This window comes from Ochlerotatus camptorhynchus, unplaced genomic scaffold (genome assembly GCF_037179485.1).
Source record: "Ochlerotatus camptorhynchus isolate MF236.1 unplaced genomic scaffold, CSIRO-AGI_Acam_v1.1 ptg000151l, whole genome shotgun sequence".
Taxonomy (NCBI): Eukaryota; Metazoa; Arthropoda; class Insecta; order Diptera; family Culicidae; genus Ochlerotatus; species Ochlerotatus camptorhynchus.
Window position 1 is genome coordinate 87,723 of NW_027040641.1, and position 20,384 is coordinate 108,106.

The 20,384-nt window shown below is 39.0% G+C and overlaps 1 protein-coding gene across 1 annotated transcript in view; it reads right to left on the reverse strand.

The window, feature by feature from the left end:
- Positions 1-8,890: 8,890 nt before the first annotated feature.
- LOC135701225 (uncharacterized) overlaps positions 8,891-20,384 on the reverse strand; it is a 42,471-nt gene continuing 30,977 nt past the window's right edge. Inside the window, exon 2 of the mRNA XM_065222000.1 lies at positions 8,891-10,094. Within this exon, the coding sequence (XP_065078072.1) occupies positions 8,891-10,094 (1,204 nt within the window). The remainder of the gene's footprint in view (positions 10,095-20,384) is intronic.

Here is a 20,384-nt window from a genome sequence, read left to right on the forward strand (position 1 = left end):
GTTCCTGAGAAGTTAATGGAACTTTATGGAACTTGAAAGTGGGTATTTTGTTGAATGCGGAACTTTTGGTTGCTTGAGAAGAAAGTTCTGTCGGAACTTTTTTTGAAATTAATGGAACTTGAAAGTTCTGTCCGAACTTTATTTAAACTTTAAAGAGCTTGAAAGTTCTGGCGAAACTTTATTTGAACTTTATGGAACTTGAAAGTTCTGTCGGAGCTTTATTTGAACTTTATGGAACTTCAGGTGCGTTCGATAAACTTCATAATAATTGCTTTACAGATGGTTCCAAGAACAACGTCCAGTAAACGTCAAATCAGTTAAGAATCCCATGAACATCGGAAAATTTCGGAAACTTCAATGAAGTTCCATAAAAGTTTTATAAACTTTAAATAATTTATGTAAGTTCCATTAATATCAGAAAAATTTCAGGAACTTTCAGGAAGATCTGAGAATTTAATGGAAATTTCAAGAATTGGAAACGGATATTCCAAAAACATCAAGAACGTCCAGAATGTTCAAAACGACATGGAAGTTTAAGGACCTTTAGGAAAGGGTTAGCTATCGCTTCAGGGCAGTTCTGTAGATTTCCGGAAAGTTTCGCGAACTTCAGTGAGGATCCAAGAGTTTCAGAGCAGTTCTATTAAATTTTGGAAATTAGCAGGAACTTCAGGAGCATCCGTTTCATAAACAGTTTAAGTTCAATTGAGTTTAAAGATCTTAAGTTAAGTTACGTAGCTTCAGGTAGATCTGACAATCAGGACAGTTTCATGATTTTCAGAAAAGTTCCAGGGAAGTTCCCAAAACTTCGGGGAAGTTTCTAGCACTTCAGGTGAATTTCCAGTACTTTAGGGCAGTTCCATTTAATTCAGAAATATTGCGAAAATTAATGACAGTCTAGAGAACATTAAGAAGCTTATAGAGAACAAGAAAAATGTCGGAAACTTCACAGAAATAAAAACCAATCACAAGTACAGCATAAAACGTCGCGAGATGTAGAGTCCAGGCAGAGTGAAAGCTGGCGATCGAGCTGACCAGCTTAAGGAATAACAATTATTAGCAAAACCTTTTGTCCACTCGGTCGCCAGTTTTCATTCTGCTTGGGGCCTTAGAGCTCTTTAGGGCAGTTTTAATAATTTTAGGGCAATTCCTGGAACATTATCAAAAGAGTAATGAGAACTAAAGGAAAGACAAAAGAATGTCAGGGCAGTCAGCAAAAATTATGGGAACTTTGAAAAAGTTCTCAGGAGTGAAACGAGATACCGAGGATTTTGAAAGAAATTTCATGAACAGAATGCGGGATAGTAAGGAAACTTCTGAAAAATATCAGGATATTCAGTCAAGCTTAAAAAACTTTACAGTGGTTTTATCAGCATCAGGGAAGCTGCAGGAGATTTTAAGAAGCTACTGGTACTTTACAGATATTCAGAGAGCATCAGGAAATTTGAGAAAACTTCAGAGGAGTTCATAAAAATTGTGAAATCCTTAGAGAAGATAATCGTTGATGGAAGATAGGAAGATAAGTTTAGAGATTAGCAGGGTTTCTCAGAGATCTTAAGGCTGACTCAGGACTCGATGAACTCAGGACAGCACCACGCACGTGAGCGTAATTTTGAGAAACTTTAAGAACTTCAGGGAATTTCAGAAAAATCCAGAGAATTCCTGAAAATTTTAGACATATTTTAAGAATTTCAAAGATGGTCAGAGATTTTCAGTGAAGTTTAAAGAGTTTTAGGACACTTCTATTTATTCCAGGCCAGTACCAGCAACTTCAGGAGGATTTCAAGAATTTCAGGATGGTTTTGAGAACTTTTGGGCAGTTCAATTTCCTTTATGAAAATTACAGTAACTTTTCAGAAGTTCCAAGAAACTCAGGGAATTTTCAAAAACTTCAGCAAAGCTTCGACTTCTTCAAAGAAGATCAGAGAACGTCAGAATAGTTTAAAGATGTTTAAGCAGATTCATTATTTTCAGAGATGTTTCATATATTTCGAGGACGATCAGAGATCTTCAGAGCAGTTCCATTAATTAATTTCTGGAACTTTGAAGAAGTTCCGAAGATTTATGAAATATTCCGACAATTTAACGAATGTTTTGAAAATATCTGTAGGTATGTGGGGTCTTCGAAGAAGTTCTATGAATGAAGGAAAATGCATATCAGGATGTTCCGAGAACTACTTGAAAAATTAGGAAACGTAAGAGAAAATTCGAAAAACGTCTTGAAAATTTAGGAAACATCCAGTAAGTTTTAATTTTTTTGAGCTCCACGATTGAAGCTCGAAAACATCAGAAAAAATGTGGAAGCTTCAAGATAAATCAAACAACTTCAGGACAGTTCAACTATCTTTTGGAAAATTGCGTCCACTTTTAGAAACCTTTGGGAAGTTCAGGTCTAGAGAATATTATCCAAGTTCAGAGATCTTTAGGGAAGTTCCAATTACTTCAGGAAAGCTCTGATAATTTCAGAAACGTTTGGACTTTCGGGGAGTCTTAAAGATCACGAAGAATTAATGATTTTGTTTCGGCATTCAGTCTTAAAAAAAGTTTTACAGTTTTATCATCGTCAAAGTTTTGATCCATCGGATGAGATCTTCAGCAGGGCTAGTTTTAGTTTAACCCGTTAACGCCAAAGTCATTTTGACCTCCGGACAAAGCCCAAGGACCATTCTAACATTATTTGAAAACATGATTTTAAGGATATTCTAAGGAACATTATTGTGATATTGAAAACATAAACTACGTTCCCAATTTCCCAAACATGATTAAAGAAAAAAAAAATGCTGATCTATAAATAGATCACTGGACGTTTATGAGTTAAGATCGTAAATATTTTTGAGCTGAACGAAAATCGGTTCAATTTTATTTACATCCTACCGTTTTGATCCACCGTTAAACTGAAAAGCCAATATCCGAAAATTTTAGTATTTTTAAGTTTAATGGCGAGCTGATAGCAGAGTAGTTTGCCCGTACCCTAGTTTTAATTGGAGAGAACTAAAGTGTGAGTGCATTCCTAAATAAAAATTATGGGTGCTCCAAAAAGAAGATGCACATATGGATGGATGAACGGATATGATTAACATTTCTTCCATACCACTTTCATGTTCTCACGGCTGTTTTTTATTCGTTTTCGAACCCATCACACCAAAATGAACAAAAGCTAGCCTACATTCGAGTGACTCATCACACCAATCGAACAAAAGATTACGCACGATCGTGGTCATACCGGGCATCAAAGGGAAATACGAGAGCACCGCAAGCTCCAGTGGTCCAGAAAGGAAATTTTGCATTTAGAGCCTGAAATTAAAACATTGGGAAAAAACTGTCTTCTACAAAGTTGTTCCGTTCGCAAAAGTTTCACTGCAATTTACCAATAAAATCATCATAGCTTTTGCACCATTCTAGTGACTTTTTTTTGATTCCTACGGGCAGGCTTGCAATTGCTCATAACAGCTAAAATGCTATTTTTCGTTATTATGAAAAAAAGGGATACTATAATGATAGTTTTTATTTGTAAGATGTAAGAAGAGGTGGTAAAATTTGTATATGACACATAAAATTTGTCAATTTTGCTTTCAGAAGGTCACAACTAGCGATTTTATGATCGCTGATTGCTCGCTCATCGCGTTGCTCATCGTTACAGCTGATCACTATTGTGATCCTCTGAAAGCTAAATTGACATGTTTTATGTGTCATACACACACTTTACCTTCTGTTCTTGCATCTTGTAAATAAGAAATATCATTAAAATATTTCATAGCTTCATATATCCGAAAAATAGCATTTTAGCTGTAATGAGCATTTGCAAGCTTGCTTACGGGAAGTTTGATAGTGGTTTTTCCATATTCAGCGGCGTATTTAGGAGACTTGAATCCGAAATGCCTTTGATCATGTACATGTGCACGATTCCATGGCAGGTCCAAATGTATTTTTTGACAGATGCCTCGATTTGCTGTTTTTGGTAGATCTAGATAGAGCTAAAATTAGGGCGTAACAGCTTTTGTAAACAATGACTTATTTCGATGATTTATAGAAAGTTCAACGCAAATCAACATCACCATCGGATAGGGGAAGACTTCCCCTACCCGACGGTTACGTTGGTTTGCGTGAGCGTGCCTTAAGTTCCTAGAAATCATCGAGAGAAGTCATTGTTTACAAAGGCTGTTACGCCCTAATTCCAGCTCTATCTAGAGATGATCAATCAAAGCATTGGAATTCATCGAGGGCATGTTTATAGATTATATTCTTGTGAAATACTAGGTAAGTTTCAGTTCAACATGAATCGAAAGCAGATCGAGAGAATTTCTAAACACAGAGTTTGATCTTTAGTAATTTCTATGTTGTGGTTTTCATGGAAACTTAGCAAATATAGTCATCTGAACTTCTTGGGAACCCTTTGGACTGCCTATCAGAGAAAATGCCCCCCATATTCTACAAGTCAAGCTCTATCAATCAACATTATGATTTAAAAAAAAACAACAACAACAACAACAGAAAGCCCAACATTCAGTCAGAACTCCAGCTAGTAAAGCGCCTGCCCTTCAAAATGTCGTTCTTGTTCTTCTTTTTACATTACGACTGCGATTTTTTTTTCTGCTCAACCGATCCTCGCTTTCCATTTCATTCATTTAGTTTAGCATAACCCCTTCCCTCCCGTTGGGAGCTCCTGCCGTCCTCCATATGCTACCTACACATAATGTATGGCATTGTGCTGCAGATTGATGTGTGTGGTATGTACATAAAGCAATAATAATGCTGGCATAGTCAGACGGTGATTATGCTTTCCATTCTTTGCTGCTGCTACTGCAAAATATTCCTGTGTGAGTGAACCTGTGCAGAATGCAGCAGCATAATTTTCATGGTCAAAGTAATTTAAAATGATGAGCCGTCTATGTACCAACTTCCATCAGTTTGAATCCAAGGCATTTGAGTGATATAGTAACACATAACGCATGATGGATGTGTGATGCTCTCGAGAGCATTGCTTCGACGATAAAATTCGTAAGATTTTCATGACTTCAAATTCAGAAATAAGCCAAACAAAACCGCTGATTTTTCTCCTTAAAGCCATGTTGGACTATTTCACAAGAACCGATCGCCCTGCACTCCTCAAGTTCACGTTCTGGTTTGCCTTCAAGTACATAAGACCTGCATGTGCCAGACCAAGGAGGTCTTCGTAGTGTTGCTACAAACTTCTTCGCTTCCAAACGCCCTCTCTCCCCCGCCCATCATTATCCTCTTCCACTCGATCATTTTCCCTTTATTACCTTATGCACATGCATTTTTCTTATTGTTTCCATCGTTTCCCTATTCCGTCCGTTCCGTTCACCCGTTCTCCCACAACCCAAACCGAGCTCGAACTTGGATGCAGTTTTGCAATTTCTGCTTCTTCTGCTCTTCTTCTTTTTCTTCTTTTTCTTTTTCTTCTTCTTCTTCTTCTTCCCAATCAATTGACCGTCATTCGCTTGAGCGTGGTACTTTTCCTACGCCCAAGCCCGCTGTTCAGAGGAGCATTTCAGGGTTTGCCCTTTCCAACGAATGCAGTTTTCCTTCGTCTGCGCTTGGTCTCCGTCGTCATCGTTGAACCCAGTTTGACTGTTGGGTTTCAGGTTCTGGGGGTTCCATTGTTTTAAAAAACGAAGAAACGACAATTTAAAGCAACGACAGAGCCCTTTTTTCTAAACCTACGTCCATCCGGGCAGGGTAACGAAGGGGTACCACACATACGCCATGCTACCAGTATATCATGTGCAGCACAAAATGTATGACGGGAAGTGGATTCCTGCCCGGAGCACAGAGCGAGCGAGCACACGCTTTGGGAAGTGTTCAATTTTTATTGCCCCATTTTGGCACTCTTTAAATGCTGCTGTGCTCGTCCCGGAGGGAGTGCATTATTTTTTGGCGTGTCTGGTGAAGCGTGAACGGCCCTAAATGAATGGTTGCAGTAAGCGAAAATGTAGTGCTGGTGATTTAGTGGCCGATGAAATATTTCCTAAAGTAATATGACATCGAAGAAGAAATCTAATATAATATAATAAAATATAAATATAAGAAGCCAATATGAGAAAAAAAAGTCATTCAATAAAAAACGAGTTCAAAAGGGAATTTTCTAACAATAGTATCTGCTTTTATAAACAAAGATGCAACGGCTACGCTAACTAACACCACTATAATGTAGGGCAAACTTTACCCTATCGTTAGTTTACGTGGGCAAGCTTACGGTTTCGACAAAATGACGTTTGAATCTTTGATTTAAAAAATTGATACGGCTATTTGAAAATTAACTCTTGACTTCAACAAATCAACTGTACCATGTTCACTTCAAATCAAAATAAGATTATTGAAACCAGATTTACCACATTTACCAGATTGGCTAAATAATTGTCTATTTATTGCATATCAGACACTAAACATTGTTTAAAGCGAATATTGTTTCGTTCCGCAGAGAGCTTCCATGAAAATAAATGTTATAACCTTACTTGCTTACTTACTTTCTTAAGTATCCTGAGTAGTGGTGCAAAGGGTCGACGTGGAAGACTTCCATCATTTGGCGATGCTTGCTTTTGCTTTGGCCTGCACACTTAGAAATAACTAATATTACACGTGACGTGTAATGAGACGTAAACAAACATGTCATGTAATATTAAGTGCGCCGAGACTGAAAAGTTCGTTACCTGACGAAAAGTACGTTTGATTAAGCTATATTTCGTACCTGTTATGACTCAAATTTATGTCAAAATTGACACTCGTATATGTCACGCTCAGAGCACCGAAATGTACATGAATTTTTCTAAGTGTGTGTACCCTGGTAATATTCCTATATACTTGTTCTTCTTGTTGAGGTTCTGCTACCTGTAGCCCCCCGGGTCTGTCTATGCTGCGATGTCCTTCCGGCCAGTGGCAGAGATATTCGATTCCATTGGATAAATATTGTTGATATTCACATAACCTTAACATTCGTTGACGTTTCTCATTTGACATTTTCGCTCCACAGTGCTCAAGCGGTTCCAAATCGGGTCTAGATTAGCCTTCCAAGGTTTGAATTGATTTGGTAAGAAATTGACTGGGCACAAACCATTTGAAATTTATATGGGAATTACTATGGGGAAACCAAACTTTTTCTTCGTAGTCTTCTATTCTTCTTCCATATTGAACCGTTGAAAATTTCTATAGTTGTTCTTATGGACAACTCTTTTTCTCAGCTACAACTTTGCGCAATATTGTTTTTCAGCCAAACATCAAATTAAATAGTTATTAATTGTTTAGGAGATTGATAACCTTATGGCATGATCAAGCAACTGTTTTTTGGGCAACACAGTATTCTGCAGTGTGACATAGTAGCCATGATGTTTTAGCTCTTGTTGAGACAATTTCGGATTCCCTTTGTAGCACGCAAGGTTAGGTTCGTATAGCGAGCTCAAAGCTGTAAGTTTATTCACGTAAAGTTAATTAATCGAGTGACAATAAAGAATTCAATGTACCTACATTTGGTCTCCTAGTCCTTTAATTCAAGAAAAAACAGTCAGGATGACGGTATAAATTCAGCAATATACTATTTCGTACCTTATAAGCTACAAATTCTGAGTGTTCACTCGGCTGTCGTCAAAAGCAGGCCACTCTCGATGTGTGTCACGCGATCGTCTGTTTTCTCGACAGCAACCATTGTGTGGTCCTCCTCATTGTTCTTCATCAGCAGTTCTTTCGGTCGATGCGTCGTCGACTTTGGAAAGCAACCGTTTCGTGATGAGTGTGTGAGTGCTGACCACGTTTTGCGTCCATTGCTGCAATGGACGCGCTCTGACCCTCGTTGGCGTACAACAATTTGCCATACAATGAAACCACTGGAAGCGGCTCCAGTTCTGATGGAGGAGGCTTTTTGGATAGCGGAAGATAAAGTGTTTATTGTGTTGTACCTTTTGACTATAGTTTTAAGATGTATTGTATAGTGACCAAGAATCCTCGGCTCTGTAAAGTTAATTCGGTTGAGCCTTATCAAATAAATTAAAAGCTACAAATTCTAATCTCTGCCTTTTTTGTGATTAACAAAGGATGGTTTTGGATAAATAACTATAGGAAATGGTAATGACAGCTACCCATCAATGGTTGTCAAAAAACTCGCCAAGAAGTGATATTATTCCGATGCGCAGGGTTGGGTGAAGCCGGACGACAGTGGCGTAGTTCGCCCCCAACATTCCCCGACCTGTAATGCTGGTCCAGCGCTTCCGGGGATCAGCGTTACTCCTCAGCTCCGTTGTTGACTGGTATCTGAATATCTAGAACGGCGACCTTCGTCACTGGTCGGCGTAGGATTCCTCCTGATGTCTTCACCTGGACTTGCCTGGCCCGTCCATCGCGTCCCTTCACCACAGAGAGGATCCGTCCTCGCAGCCACCCATTCCGGATAGATTCGTCCACGATAATGACTGCATCGCCTTCCTTCGGTTCCTTCGCGTCCTCGAACCACTTGGTACGCTTGGAGATCGTCGGGAGGTATTCCCGTACCCAGCGACGCCAAAACTGGTTAACCAAGCTCTTCGTTAACTTCCAGTTGGTTCTTAGGCATTCTGGATGTTCTAGGTTAGATTGTGGAGGCTGGGTGACCCCCTTAGAGCTCAGAAGCAGAAAATGGTTTGGTCAAGGCTTCTTGGGCTTCTGACTCGAGCGGGACAAACGTCAAGGGACGTGAATTGACGATACCTTCGGCCTCGATCATCAGTGTGACAAGCGTTTCGTCGTCTGAGTTCCTGCTTGTGTTTAGTGCGGTGAAGGCGATCTTGGCCGATCTAACGAGTCGCTCCCACGATCCTCCCATGTGCGGAGCAGATGGTGGGTTGAAGATCCACTTAGTGACCGCGTTGGTGAAGATCGATGACAGCTGCTGGTTCATTTCCGCTATTTACTGCTGCAGCTCACGGCTAGCTCCGAGGCAGTTAGTACCATTATCGCTCCTTATCTCCAAAGGGGATCCACGCCGAACTAGGAATCGACGAATAGCCATCTTGCATGCCTCCGAGGACAGGGAGTGCACTACCTCCAGATGGACTGCTCGAATTGTAAGGCACGTAAACAATGCCACCCATCGTTTGACTAAGGATCGTCCGACTTTGACCATGATAGGGCCGAAATAGTCAAGACCCATGAGCGTAAATGGTCGGATGAAGGGACTGAGTCTCGCCTCCGGAAGCGGTGCTTCGCGTGGGCATGATGGCTTAGCTTTTGACACTCTGCACGACATACAAGAATTTGCTACATTCCGCACGAGTGCACGTAGACAAGGCACATAGAATCGTTGCCGGACTTCATTGGTGACTGTTTCACGGTTTCCATGAAGGTAGCGTCTGTGGTACCAGTCAACGATCAGGTTGGTTAGGCGGTGTCCTTTCGGAAGGATGATGGGAAATTTGGTATCGTATGGCACAAATATTGCCCCGGCAATTCGTGTGTCCATTCGGATGACTCCGTGTTCGTCGATGAATGGCGATAGTTTGTAGATTCGGCTGGTACGATCAAGCTTTGACCGGTGCCCTTGCTGCGTCTTCTTGAGTTGTACCATCTCTTCAGGAAACGCGGATTGTTGAGTCAGTCGCCAGATAGCATTCTCGGCCCTTGCAAGTTCTTCGCTGCTGAGATGGGAAGTCAATAACTGTTGTTTTGTTCGCTTTCGGTGACTGTTATCCACAAAGCGATAGATGTAAGCAACTGTCTGCCAGAGTCTTTCGTACTTCGAAAATCGGCCCACATCGATAATCTCTTCTTGCTTGTCGTTGATGTGGATATGGCAAGGCCTTATTTCCTCTTCGGTGAGTTCTGCATCTGCTTGTAGAGGCCATTGTTCCTCCGAACTTCTTGGGAACTCCGGTCCTCTGAACCAGCGACCGTCGGGCTTCAAATTTGGTCTGTTTCGCCACTTTGTACCGTCGTCTGCAACGTTGAGCCCCGATGGTACGTATCTCCACTCCTCGGGATTTGATTTCGACAGAATCTCGCCTATTCTACAGGCTACGAACTGTCTATAGCGTCGGTGGTTGGAATTGATCCAAGCGAGGACGGTCTTAGAGTCTGTCCAGAATACCTTTCGCCTAATCGGTAGACTGTGACTGCTGCATAATGTGCAAATTCGTGCTAGTTGGTTGAGCTGGTTGAGCTAGCGAACTAGCATAAGTGTAAACACCCCATTAGGAAGCATTGCATTCCACTCTGTAGGTCAGTGGTGCACATCCAACGGCCTAGTGAGTTTGTGTGGCCCGTATAATGTATGCTCACAGACTAACCAAATAGGGGAAATGTTGGCTTCGGCAATACCTTAACCTATTATCGTCAGGGGGTAACCAAAGTCCTAGAGCACTCAAATTTGACCAATAGTTGCTCTGAAACACAATGTATCCACATGCCAAAATTGAGCTCTCAAGGACGTTGTTTATCCCCCTGACGATAATAGGTTAAGGTATTGCCGAAGCCAACTTTTCCCCTATTTCGAAGATGCTCATGTCTTTTGTTATTTTATGATAGTCAATACGCCCAGAAGAAGCTTTGAATTTTCCTTAGAAATTTCCTGTTGATTGCACGCCGTGCAAACTAAAAATTGCTCAAACGTCCTTTAGCACATGAGGTAGAGTGAAGTAAAATGGAACTATACGAAACGGAACGCAGAATTAAAACAAAACTGCAAATAAGACTACCAGAAACACACTTTTCTGATGCTCATAGGGTTACTAGAAGTTCAAATTAAAAACTAACCCCGTTAATATGCACGAAGTGTCGTTCAAATTAACGGGGGTCCACGGTATTTCATTTCACGCAAAGGAGCAACTTGTAAGCAATGTTGCTTACAAAGATGGGCTTGTCTATACAATATTTTCAGCTTTTCATCATCACATGTAGCAGAACTTCACACGATTTATAATGTAAACTTTTTTTTACCCTCCACTAAACCCCATACCAAGAAGATCGCACAGAGAGCCCCCTGGTAAAGGACACTTACTAAAAAAACAAAGAAAACGCGGAGAAAAAACTAAAATTAAAAAACAATGTAAATCCCAGTGGTTCCTTTAAAAGGATTCACTTACACAACAGAAAATTCTACATCATATAAAGAGTGATAGTGTTTGTTGCACTGTCACTCAATTCGGATTCTTCTTGTTTTTGAAATATTCTGCAATCATCATCATTAGTATACACATACACACAAGCCATCCGAAAATTTAAAGCAAGTATTTCATGATTTTGCATCGTACATTTTCTGGGTAAAACACCATCACTGCATTTACTTACTTGTGTTCTTCTAAGCATACCACAACTTCACGTAATCGAATACACAAAATTAATAAAAACGGGAGGCCAAATCTCTTGGTGAACAAAATAAAACACCAAGAAAATCACTTCGACTCCACTTCTTTGCTAGCGAACGTAAAAGAATCATTGAACATGCGTTACCAGATGTACTACCTCTAGCAGCGAATATCAGTTTTTTTTTTTTAAACATGCAAATACGAAGTTTAAACCAATAACTTAGACGTGTGAATGTTTTTAATGGTGAATAAATATCAAAAACGAAAAGGTCCTTTTTTGGAACTTAAACGTTCCAATTACAGAGGTAAAAAAAAATTGGATTAAACACAAACAGGGGAGATGGCAGCATTGCATGTAGCCTGTTATTGGCTTCCTCGCTCAGGGGTGTATACAAAATGTCATACAGCGTGTGCTGGCAGTGTGAATGTTTTGTCTACGACATTCTATACACGTGCATGTGTAACGTCACGTTTGCTGTTGTATTGAAAAGTAAAAGAATAAAAGAGATAGTCGATTTTGCTCACCATACCAGTTGACATTTATGATGCATTGACTGTTTTGGCACGGCGACGCACGCTACTAACGAATTTTACCAATGTTTATAGAAAGTGATTATTAATGAATATAAGACATGCCTCTTAACATACAACATTGAACTTAATAAACTATACTATAATTAATAATGCAGGAAAAAACTAGCAGGAGTCAGAAAAATCTACATATGCAAATGGTTGACACTTGTAGAGAATATATTCATTTACGGTCTTTATTATATACTGCTTCAGCTTGCTTTTAAGGGGGTAGTACACTTTGAACGTCCAAAAAGTAAGGCCTTTCGTTAATTTTTTTAAGCAATAAAACACTCAGGGAGGGCAAATATGTTATAACCCATTTATTAGTCATCCTTCGAACTACAATTTGTATTTTTTTTTTAACTTGATTGGCGTCTCCCCGTGGACGGTGCACCAGGTCGCGCGGGCGTCCTCGCGCTGAAGTCGGAAAACGGCATGGGAAAATACTACTTTCCATGTGATCCTGGAACATAAATCGAACAAAAATCCTGATAAGTAATGAAATTTGGGTTAGAAATACGTATTCACGTAATACGTGAACAGAAATTAACACTACTTTTTCGAACTGTGTAGGAACACGCCTTACTATTTAATCATTTCAATGAACCTCTATTTAAAAGTATCCTTGGAATGTTTTCAGAATCGTGATTCGCAAGAAACTATCCCCTGAATGAGAATTCTCCATAGAATTCCTTCACTGAAAACGAATCTTGCTCAGAGAGTGAGTAATTTTTACTCATTCGTATGGATGAATTTCTAAAAGCGTAGGTTAGGCGCGGTACACAAATTAAGTACCGCAGAAAAAACCGTATTTTAGACCCCCTCCTCTCTTCCTATGTAACATTAAGTAACGCAAGCTAATCTCCACCTCCCCCCCCCCCCCTCCACTCCTCTTTTCATAAGTTACGGAAGTTGTGCACGAAGCCTTACTCATGCTCTGAATGACCTACGCTTTTAGAAATTTCTCCATACATGAGTAAAAGTTACACAAAACTGAGTAAAAGCGACTCACTCTCTGAGCTAGTTTCGTTTTCAGTGTTCGAAATTATTATCAGTGTTTGAAATTTTTATCAGAATTCTTCTGGAACTCTTTTCAGGATGCCGTTGGATTTGTTGTTTGGATTTCCTTGGAATTCTCATCAGAACTTTTCACTTTTCCAATTTCAGAATTATTTTCAGAATTCTAAATTTCTCATAACTTCTCTCGATTGTCTTTATAATGGTACAAATTTTCCAAAAATTCCATAATGCATAACACAGCAAAAATGGCTATCTTCCATTCAATTCCACTCAACTAATTTTGGTATCCATGACAGATACGTATTACGACTACAATGTTAATCCTTCATCAGTGTCGATCCCACTAAAGACTTATCAAAATCTTTTCCCCTTAAGTACTCATCACTTAGGTAAAAATGTCAAGATCACAGGTATAAAAAAAGAAGTAACTAAGTGTAGAATCGGAACCTACAAAAACCAAAGATTTAGGTAAATTAAAGGAGAAAATCTATACAACTCTCTAATAAGGGAAATCCCGAAAGGCTTGGTAGCCATCATAATAAAGTAATAAAGGGTGTCCACGATGAAATTGCCACACACAAAATTGATTCGCAAAATTCGAGTTTTCATCCGATTGCCAGCAAATTTTCAGGGATTGCGAAATAACTATTAAACTTCATTTTACCATTTTACTCGTATTTTATTTACAGTCCATACGCAAATGCCCGCACCTTGGCCTTAACCCCGGCCATAAGATTCTGCACAACCTGTGAATCAACCGTTTTTTGCATGTAAACCCATACTTTCTTCAGTTCCTCGACTGTCTTCACTACCTTAAGTCGTTTAAGAAGGTGCTGCTTCATAATCGCCCAGTACTTCTCGATGGGGCGGAGCTCCGGAGTGTTGGGAGGGTTGAACATTTTCGGCACGAAATTGACCTTATTGTCCGCATACCACTTCAGCACGTCCTTGGAGTAGTGGCATGACGCCAAATCCGGCCAGAAGATTGTTGGGACGTTGTGGGCCTTCAGGAGAGGAAGCAGCTGCTTCTGGAGGCACTCTTTTATGTACACCTGTCCGTTCATCGTGTCCTAGGTCACGAAAGGTGCACTCCGCTTCCCGCACGTGCAGATGGCTTGCCAAACCAGGAATTTCTTCGCAAATTTGGACATCTTCTGAGTGCGGACATGCTCCGGAACGCTGAACTTATCCTTGGCCGTGAAAAACAGGTTGCCGGGGATCTGTTTGAAGTCGGCCTTCATGTTTCGTCGTCCATGATGCAGCATTCAACTTTCGTCAGCATGTTGAGGTACAACTTCCTGGCACGGGTTTTGGCGGACTTGTTCTGCTTCTCGTCGAGATTAGGGGCCTTTTGTACCTTGAACGTTCGAAGCCCAGCCTTAGTTTTGGCCTTCTGGACAAAACTTCGGCTTAGGTGCAGCTTCTTAGCCACATCCCTAACGGAGGCGTTCGGATTTCGGTTGAAGGCCCCAACTACGCGGTTGTGATTTTTGGTGTTGTACGGAATACTTTTTCCTTCACTTCTGGGCTTCCGATCGGTGGTCAACCGTTCCTCGAACCGCTTAATCACTCGCGACACCGTGGAATTCGCGATTCCCAACGTTTTAGCGATGGAACGATGCGAGAGATCCTTGTTCTCGTGATGAATGCGCAAGATTTTATCACGCACGAGCTGTTCTTTCGACTCCATTTCCGCGAGTTTTGATCACAGGACTTTAAAACTTGCAGGATGTAAATAATGCACTATGAACTAAATCCACCCAATTTTTCATTAAATTCTACCCAACGGTTAAAAAGTTAGAGCAATTTCATAGTGTGGCAATTTCATCGTGGACACCCTTTAACATTGGGTTGTTAGCGGAATGCTTACATAAAACAGCAAAAAATTATATCTTCCATTTGATTCCACTTAATTAATTTAGGTATCCATGACAGATACGTATTTGGACTACAATGTGCAGTCTTAATCAGTAGCAATACATCACTTACCCAATTTCATTACTTTATCCATTATGCATATTCTTAAATTCAGTTGAATTCTCTTCATAACTCCCATGACACCACCCTCAGATGGCCGGGTAAAGCAGGTGAATAAGAACGCCTATCAATGGTTGTTGGGTTCTGCCCTGACCGGCGATTTGCGACCTCTGTGCACCTGAACTCCGATTCTTACCTCCACGCGGTGCCCGGTGGGGTTGCTGGCGGTGATATTTGCCGTCAGTAATGCGAACAAGAACGGGGGCTCATCGTTGTCACCAAAGCACTACTGTCAATACATCGGTAGTGCCCGTGATGACGATGACAGAGCAATAAGGTTATAGCCAACTCTAAGTAGCCTGTGATTATCGCTACCTGGGGTCTGGTTGCGACTTGGCCGTCCTGAATGAACTATCTCCACCTCCTCAAGGTGGTTTGTTTAAAAGGACGTTAATAAATGGAAGCACCCTCAGATGATGTGAGTCTTAACTTCCATGAAAATCAACTCAAAACAACAGCTAAATAGAAAATATTAAATTACTGGAATTCCTTTTGAATCTACTCAGCTTCAGATCTCGATTGCTTTTGAGTTCTTGTCACAATTCTTTTGATATTTATATCAGAATTCCTGAATCGTTTTTGTCAGCATTGCTTTGGAATTCTTGTCAGAATTTACGTGGAGTTGAAGAGTTTTTGATATTTTTTGGAATTATCTTTAAGTTCTTCTCAGAGATTCTGTGACATTATTCTGAACATTTCCTCACAATCCCCTTGCAATTCTCTTCAGAATAACCATGTATGTAATTCTACTTATAACCTCCATTGAATTATGCAAATAATTTTTCCTAAAGTCTCTAAAAGGTTTTCTATAGTACAATCTTTCCCTAAATACGACCATGTTACACATTCAGGTCAATAACGTGCAGCATAGCAGCGCTCGGATAGTTTTCATGATTCGGTAACTCGGAAAACTTAAACTAAAATATGTTTTCAAAATCCAAACAATTCTATTGTTATTGATGCAATGAATTTTGTGTTCTCAAATTGGGATGAATTGAACTGAATTTTGCGTAGAAAAAACATAACGAGTGAATTTTTTTTTGCCGTGGTTGAATGCAAACTAATCTAAACTGAACTATTTCCATTTTGCTTGAAATTTAATCAATTTGACATTAAACTCAGTTTAATCATATCGAATGATTAAAAATTAATCCTCTCTTTCTAAAAAATAAGCATCTGATATTAATCCCAGTTTAATCATGGTTGATTAGATTGTAGATTATCTTTTTTTGAATATTTTTTAATCATTTTTGATTCTATTTTAAGCATTTTTGATTGAATTTTAATCTTTTTTTTTATTATATATCAGCATTGAAAAAGAATAAAATTTAATAATGGAACGATTATTTCGATTTTAATCATGCATGACTACTGCCAAAGTAATCATGGCTCGGACTCAATAAGGTGAAGCAGGAAACGGCATACTTTTTAGCTTTTTTGATTTAATTTATCTTTGAGTGTATATCCAAATTTGGGTTATCGTACGGAAGATGGGATTTGAGTGAAATGCACTTAATTTTGGTTGTTTATTATTTCTGTTTTGTCAGATGGGGCAGCATCACAAAAAATCTGAAAGGATGCTGCCAGCTTCGAATACGATTTGGCGCGAAATGCGTCAATATGGGAGCTTTTATTAAACGCTTTATAATATTTACTTCTCGAGTAGTAGAATTTTTTTTTTCAAAACCATATATTCAAAACAGAAACTTTTGTTCTCTTCTGACGACCTTAATTAATTAAAGTTATTTGTTTTCTCAATCTTTTATTGCAGATAAGATGGATAAGTTACCTCCAGAACCTACAACATGCCCTCCGATGTGACGGCATAAAATCTCTGATCACGCCTTCCTTCGGAAGGGAAGTAAAGCCGTTGGACTCCGGTTAATGAATTGATTGGTAGGGTTCAGGTATGGGAGCGGTACTGAGTACGGAAAACAAGATCGACGAAAAACAAATCATGGAAAAAAAATAGTATCGCGCAAAGACAAATCAGCATGATTTGTGGATGATGTTTCATCAGTTTTAGCGGTAAGCTCATTTTTTTTTTCATTTTCATTAGGTCGTTATCCAACATTGTTACGATGTGCCCAGCCCACCGTAGCTACCCGATTTTCGCATTCGATCTAAATTTCTCAACTTACAAACCTTCTGCTTAATGATTAAATTCTTTTCTACATTGATTCAACAATTTTCGAGCTAAATCCAATCTTTTCAAAATTGGTTTAACATTTTTAGAAGCGAGACCAAATCAGAAACGATTCAGGGAATTCCTAATTGAGGTGACACTTTTCAAAGCAGATACAAAACTGAGTCTGAACTTTTTTGAAGTGAGTTCAAACTTTCGAATAAGTCATTAACATTTTTCTAACTGAGTCTAAACTTTTCTGTTATGTTATTTAATCCTTTTTAAAGGTGTCAAAGCTTTCCTGAAGTGAGCCAACATATCCCGAAAGCAAGTTTTAAAGAATTGGTTTCGAATTTTCCAGTGTGATGTCACAATTAGCTGATTTAATCCAATTCCTAAATGAATCTAAGGTTTCCTCCATTGATTCAACTTTTTCCGAACTGAATCCAAACTTGTCAGAACGGGATTGTCATTTTCCTAAATGAGTCCCAGATTTTTCTTTGGCATTTGAGAAGGACGCAATCTTGTTTAGGTCATCTAGCTTTCCTAAAAGTGTAGAAAGTTTTCTGAAGTGAACCGACACTTTTTTTAGCTTAAATTTTCCAAACGGAGTCCAACCTTTCTGAAGTGGTTCAATACCTTCCTTAGCTTTGGTGATTTAACTAACTTTTAACGTAAATTCCGCTCCTCTAGACCCCTTCCTCGTTCTTGTGAGATTCACATCCTTAAGCAAATTAGACTGAAATTTTAAAGAATAGCAAGCACCATTGTTGAGAAAACTGGGCTTACAAAAGTACGTATTTTTTGTTTAAAAAAATGAGTATCTTGATCAGCCAAGTTGGATTTTGGCTTCGTCCTATGAAAAACAGGCCTGGATTTTATAGAATAGACCTTTGTGAGTTCATAAGTGATGGTAGAGTTGGATTTCGGTTCTATCGTTTGACATTTGTGCTTGGATTTATTATAATAGAACATGCTGTATCCATACGTGAAGGGTGAATTTTTAAATTTTTGAGAAAACCGAGTTTAAAAAGTACAAAAGTCACAAAAGTACGTATTTTCATAGAAACTTTGATTTTCTGTTCTGCCCAGTTGAATTTCGGTTCGATTTGATAAATAGACTTGGATTTTATAGAATGGACCTTGCTAAATCCATTCGTTAGAGTTGAATTTTTGAATTTTTGTAAAAACCAAGATAAAATGCACAAAAATACGTATATTGATGGATTTTGGCTCCGTCCTTTGAAAAATAGGCTTCGATTGTATTACATTATTTAAGCATGCACATATCGGTATCGCCACATAAGCCTTTTTTCAAACATAGGATCAAGGAACTAAGGTAGGTCAATTCCAAGCAAATGAATGTTCAGGCAATTGCTCGGTATAAAGTCTGGTCCAGTTAGAATCCAAACACATAAAACCAGGCGTTTCTTGATATCGATTTCACGTAAGAAAAATGAAATTTAGTCAAAATGAAAGTATTTTATAGCAGGCACTTAAAAAAAAATTGCAAAATAACTCCGACTCCGTTTGGTTGAACTCGCGAACTTTCTTTGGAATTCCCGCCATCATCTGCCGCACACTGAACTGGTCAAATTCAGCGGTCATTCTTTCCAACTTCGAATCGTCTTTCCAGTTTTTTTTAACTTCCGCTTGATAATTGCTCAATACTTTTCGATTGTGCGGAACTGCGGGCAGTTGGGTGGATTTATATCCTTGTCAATGAAATTCACCTTGTTATCGCGGTACCACTGTAGAGCTTTCCAAATCTGACCAGAACTTCACTGGACCTCTGTGAGCCTTACTGAAAGGTAGTATACATTTCTCCAGGCACTCTTGCGTATACAGCTTCGAGTCTATCGTTTTATTGGTGATGAAAAGCTTGGGTCTGTGTCCGCAGTTGCAAATTCCTTGCCAGATTTCCTTGATTTCCGGATGAATTTATAGGCGAAAACAAATTTAAATTTGCTGAAGACTTCACCCTGTGCTGTGGCCAGATAAAGCTTTTGTCCGGGAACCTGCCTAAAATCTGCAATTTTCAACTTTGTCGTGATACTTCTAATTGACCACGTCGGGTTTTTGAAGGGGATGTGCAGGATCAATTTTCTCGTCTTCCATCTAGTACTACTTTTTAATACTGCACGTATCGAGACGAAACTTTCACCACTGAAACACGTGCACTTTCAAAACAAATCGCTATCAAAACATTCTAAATTCAACTACTAGAGGCGCGGAGGTCGCCTCACTGTGTACAGTTTCTCTATCCTCAATACATCAATAAGCCTCTTTTTTAAAACTTAGGGGCGAAGCCGCATTAAGGTTCGAGGAACTGAGGTGGCAGAATGCCACCGAAGTCTACAAAATACGCGGTGTAAGCATAGCGTCGATTTGGTTTCAAGCTAACGAATGATCCAAGTAATTACCCGGTATAATGCAAACAGAGGATGTTTTTTGTAGTTAAGGTCTGCCCGGGATAATAGAATCTGAAATTTCTGCAATTTTTACTCAAATATAAGTAAATGTCACTCATATATGAGAAAATGTCACTGAAATTTGAGTGAAATTTACTCAAATTTGAGTTAAACTTTACAAATTTGAGTTAGATTCAATGGCCGTTTATTAAATTATAGCACTGAGATAAATAAACTTAAGAGATCTGTAGATCCATATGATTCTTCGCCACAAAGATTTATAATAGAAAGTTTAAGTTTGATCTATGAAACATAATTCATAAGTCAAAACAATGAAATTCCTCAGTCAGCTTATCACAATGAAGTAATGAAATTGGGTTGTTAGCGGAATGCTTAAATAAAACAGCAAAAAAAAAGGTTATCTTCCATTTAATTCCACTTAATTAATTTTGGTATCCATGACAGATACGTATTTCGACTACAATGTGCAGTCTTCATCAGTGTCATTCCCACTAAAGAACTTATCAAAATCTAACCCCCTTAAGTACTTCGTTATGATGGCTACCAAGCCTTTGGGATTTTCCTTATTAGAGAGTTGAATAGATTTTTCTCCTTTAGCTTACTTAAATCTTTGGTTTTAATTAGTTAGGTAGGTTCCGATTCAACACATTGTAGTTTCATTTATATACCTGTGATCTTGACTTTTATACCTAGGGGATGAGTACTTAAGGGGGTTAGATTTTGATAAGTTCTTTAGTGGGAATGACACTGATGAAGACTGCACATTGTAGTCGAAATACGTATCTGTCATGGATACCAAAATTAATTAAGTGGAATTAAATGGAAGATAACCTTTTTTTTTGCTGTTTTATTTAAGCATTCCGCTAACAACCCAATTTCATTACTTCATTATGATGGCTACCAAGCCTTTGGGAT